Consider the following 4,638-nt stretch of genomic DNA (forward strand, 5'->3'; position numbering starts at 1 on the left):
TCAAGTTTCCGCCTCATTCTGATTTCGGCTGTCAGCGTTAGAAAGGTTTTGTTTGGTTGCTTTTTCCTGTAACTATTATTACCTATTTGGAATTTTTTCCAGACATGAAGCGCATAGTAAGCCACTGGCTGAAAATTACTTTTCAAAAACTGTATATAGAGCATAGCATATATGAGTGTAATTTAATATCTGACTATTTTAATTTATTGAAATACTTGCTGTAAAACTGCAAATATTTTCTATCTAGCAAATCTTCCAACAGCATTACTAGTGATTTTATCTAAATTAACAAAATATGAGAAATTCAGATAATAATAATGAACTTTTAATCATTACTTCCATTTGCTTATAATGTGGGTTGGGGTTTTTTATTTTTTAATACTGCATGAAGCTTTAAAAACATCTTAATATCATATGTTGAACTATATCGTTCTTCTCTGGTATCATTAAAAGAGAAGGGTTTCGACCATAAAAAACTAGACACGTGAGGACTGAATGAGATACAGTGGACATTGAGACATCATTAAAATACGGAGGAGTTGGGCTATAGATTAGATATGAACATTATATTAATATCAACTTCCCGATTTTGATCATCGCCCCGGAGTCAGCAGGGCTAGAGAGGAGTCAAGACTGCAGGGTGCTCTCAGACGGTTCGGGGTGGACGTGGGTATGTGTGTGCATACATGATATGTGTGTGTCATTCTTTAGGATTATACTAACTCGGTAACATTAAACGACATATCGAAGGCATCTACATACACATACATGTAAAACTGTTTCTAAAACCCTCTAGGTCTACAAACATGAAGAGTACGGCGAGGGGAGGTAGCAGGGAGAAACGAGCATAACACAGTGCTACCCTCTGAGGAATTAGGAATTCTCTGCCCTATTCTTGCAACATTTCTGCAAGTAAAATGAATTGAAAATTTTAAAACATGTTAAGAAAAAAAAAGAGTGTGGTTTAATAATCGGGTAATTCCAAAAGCGAGCAAAGAGGTCACGCACTATATTTCTAGCCAACAGGTGGTGCCAAAAAGCTCTGGCTTTCCTTTAACGATATTAGAAAGTGAACTTTCTAAATGCAATGCTGAAAATTCAGGAGCAGTGACACAATCCTTAAGAACTATGCCAATGCAGGGACATTGAATTAAAGGACTCCAGCGCTATGTGAGGGCAGGGTGCTCGACTCCTAAAACACCACCTCTCCCAAAGCCTCCCTCCGCTTCGGCCAAATGGAGACCACGCCCACTTCCTGGGTGGAGTTAACGCTCTCCCTGCGGGCTGGGGGGGGTCTTGATCTAGGTAATTCCCTCTAACCTGCTGGGGGGTTAAAAAGTACAGTTGTTGGTAGGAAGGCAACCATGTACACTCATCTTACACACACACACACACACACACACACACACACACACACACACTGTAGAAATTGACCTCATTAGCAAATATGATTTTTTTCTAGTTATAAGCTATAATTGCAAACTACAAGAAAGAGAATTTCATAAATACATAGATCCCATGAAAAGATTTTGAGGTGTCTCTTAGGACATACTGAACCAAGGCCAGTGAGTTTTACAGACTTTATGTCAAATCACAGAACTGAATTTCCACAGTAAATCAGATTGGCTCACTCTCATTTCACATTCTTAAAATTCACTGCTAACGTCTATCGGAGGCGACATGTATAATATCCATTTGCTCAAAAAACCTAAACCAGGACCATTTTAATGACTATTTTTAGAATTTCAAATTCTTATGATATTACTTTTGGATTTAAAAATTCCCACAGGGCACAACTTTGGAAATTTGAAATCACTTAACCTAACTGAATCTAGCCATAGAGACGTGTTAACTCAATTATTTTTTTTTTTTTTAGTCTATAAAAGTTAAATGAATCACTAGCAATTTTCTCCCAGTTTCTAAACACAATGGAGATAGTGGTTAATGTACCCTTGCAATATAGGTCTTAGGTTAGAGGAAAATAAAAACGGTTAACGAGATGAACCCCTTTATCTATTAAACAGACAAGATTACAATTCTAAGAGATAGGACGTCAGCGAAGTACAAAGAGCCTCAAAATGAAGTGGGAGAATTTTTTCCAAAACTAATTCGAAGTTATTTTTCTTTCTTTCTTTCTTTCTTTTTTTTTTTTTTTTAGTACCAATGACCGAAGAACAAGAGGGGAAGTGAACGGAAAAAGAAATAAATACTTTGCTGAGTGAACGCAATTCTCTCGAAACGTTTGCTCGCACTGTTTTCATTTAATCAACAATTCTATGGTCCACGGAGAAAACGGCGGAAGTCAACACATCTCCCCACAGCGACTGTGAGAGCGTCAGGCGGCCCGATTTCCCACTTCGATGCTGTGCACACTCACTTCCCTCACTGTTTTTAAGAAAGTCATTCCAGAGCCTCCTTTCCGATAACAAAGGCAAAGCTCTCCTGAACACCCACCTGTCTGCTGACCTTAGAACTGCTTTTTCTCCAGAAGGAGAACAGATCCAGGTGACAGAGAATAATGACCCGCCAAGACGGAAGGGTAGAAACTTAAGTGGAAACAGTAAAGGGCTTAGTAATCCTCACTTTTTAAAGTTTCTTCCTGAGGTTCATCTTGCTGGAGCAGAACTCTGGAGTGATGAGGCTCATCACTTGGCCTGAGAGAGCCAGAAGGGTCGGGCAGAGGCCAGGGGACCAGAAGGCAGATGGGTGCTGGCTGCGTGCGGCTGGCGGGGGCTGGGGCCTGACAGGGAAAGGATGGACAAGGCCTGGGTCATAAGGACAGAGGGGCAGAGAGGGCTTTGCAGCAAAAGCCAAGTACAGAGACGAGGCATTTGGCTGCCTAGGAATCGGAGAGTCACAGCAGGTGCCAACATGGGGGGCGGACTCTGCCAGCGGGCGGGGAGACCTTTTCTCCAGGGTCCCACAGCACAGTGGATGCAATAAGTAGACCTTCATTTCAGTACGACGGCTAAAAACAGGAACGGGGACACCGAGGGAATGAGGTGGCCTCGCTCAGGATCCGCCGAGAATAAGCAGTCAGTCGGTCAACATAACTGCCCAAGCACACGGGGCACATGTAAGCAGCTGGGGCCGACCCAAGGAGACAGGAAGTGCTGGGTTGAGTGCTAGCATCACTCCTTTGCAGAAACAGAGAAGGCAGGTGTGAAGACCAGTTTCTAAAGCATGCCGTGTCCCACCGCCACCAGCTCCTCCTCACCCTAGAGGGACCCCAGCTGCCATAGTGACTGCAAGCCTCTTATGCAGTTAGTGGGAAATGCTGGGCTTTGAATCAGATAAAACCGAAGTTCCCTTCCCAGCTCCAGGGAAGGCGAGGAGGAAGGCGAGCTCAACACTCACCGCACCTGAGTGCGGCACACGCGGGAGCTGTGGGCACTCAGGGCAGTGTTTGGACTGAAGCACAAAGGTTCTGTCTGCAGGTCCTTGGTCTCAGGGGATCATCTGGGCCTAGCAAGATGTGCACAGGTCTGAGAAAAAGGTGGTGTCGATCCAAATTCTGGTTCTTCCAACTGCCAGGCAAGATGGACTATAAGGCAAATATCTATATTTGGGACGGTAACAAGCAGTCTTAAACACAGCGCATTCAGTTCAAATAGCAGCTTACGCAATTTGAAGCTTATGTCAACGAAAGCACACACCTGCCTAGCTTGTTCTGCTTCAACACGGGTGTAAAAGGGGGACTGGGGGCAGAAATATTCACCAAGTTTTTGTCTACTGACCAAACTGTGCTATACAATCTAGGTAGGTTACATAATATTAAGATGTTCTATAACATACACTAGCGTAGGACTGTGCCACATAACATAAAATGCTGCATCATACCTTAGTTCCCTTCTGAACAAGTGTCACACGCTTTTCTCTACGTGACACTGCCGTCAATACCACTCTCCTTGGCCAGTTTCAGCCTGGAGCCTGCAGGCTGGTCTCCGACGCGACAGCCTCGGGCAGCGAAGCAAGTTTTACACGGGCCTCGCCAACCAATGTCCCTTCATCAAACCTATGACACGCCACTGCCGTGAACCCAAGTACGCCTGTCCTTTGTTTTTTCACAGCCAGTAACCACTCAGAGGTCTGGAGACTTGGGACTATTGAGCAGATTCACCTTGTTTCAACCGGAATGGAAGACCTCATTTAGGGAGTTACAGTAGAAGCCTGTCGCAGCACGGGAGACGAGCCAGAACGCTGACTGCGCATCGTCAGAGTTAGGGAGCAAACAGAGAACAAGGGCAGACAAGGAAGGGAAAGGGCCCGACAGGAAGAGCGTGGGGCGCGCCAGCAGCCGCACGTGCTCACCCGCGTTGGAGCCGGTCAGATTGTAGCGCGCGTTCAGCTTTTTGATGATGTTCTCGTGGATCTGGCACCACTCGCTCTCTGTGTTGCACCTGCGAAAATATTAACTCCGATGAGCTTTGCCGGTGCATGAGAGCGAGCAAGGACCTGAACAGCACGCCTGCTCCTTCGGACGCAGCCACCGTAATGGACGTCCTCGCCCTCCTCTGAGGTCCCCACGACCGACTGCAAGCGACTGCCAGTCAGCGCAGGCACCCCAAGATGACAGGAGTGCCCATGTCGAGTCATGCACAGCCACCTCCCCCACGCCAGGAGCGATGGGATGGACGA

General features: G+C 45.5%; 1 protein-coding gene across 1 annotated transcript in view; it reads right to left on the bottom strand.

The window, feature by feature from the left end:
- Positions 1 to 4,638, bottom strand: part of DOCK4 (dedicator of cytokinesis 4) — a 274,845-nt gene that overhangs the window by 161,524 nt on the left and 108,683 nt on the right. Inside the window, exons 12-13 of the mRNA XM_023537457.1 lie at positions 4,312 to 4,400; positions 3,482 to 3,544 (exon numbers count right to left, since the gene is read on the bottom strand). Of these exons, the coding sequence (XP_023393225.1) occupies positions 3,482 to 3,544; positions 4,312 to 4,400 (152 nt within the window). The remainder of the gene's footprint in view (positions 1 to 3,481; positions 3,545 to 4,311; positions 4,401 to 4,638) is intronic.

The sequence above is a fragment of the Pteropus vampyrus genome, unplaced genomic scaffold, assembly GCF_000151845.1.
Source record: "Pteropus vampyrus isolate Shadow unplaced genomic scaffold, Pvam_2.0 Scaffold192, whole genome shotgun sequence".
Taxonomy (NCBI): Eukaryota; Metazoa; Chordata; class Mammalia; order Chiroptera; family Pteropodidae; genus Pteropus; species Pteropus vampyrus.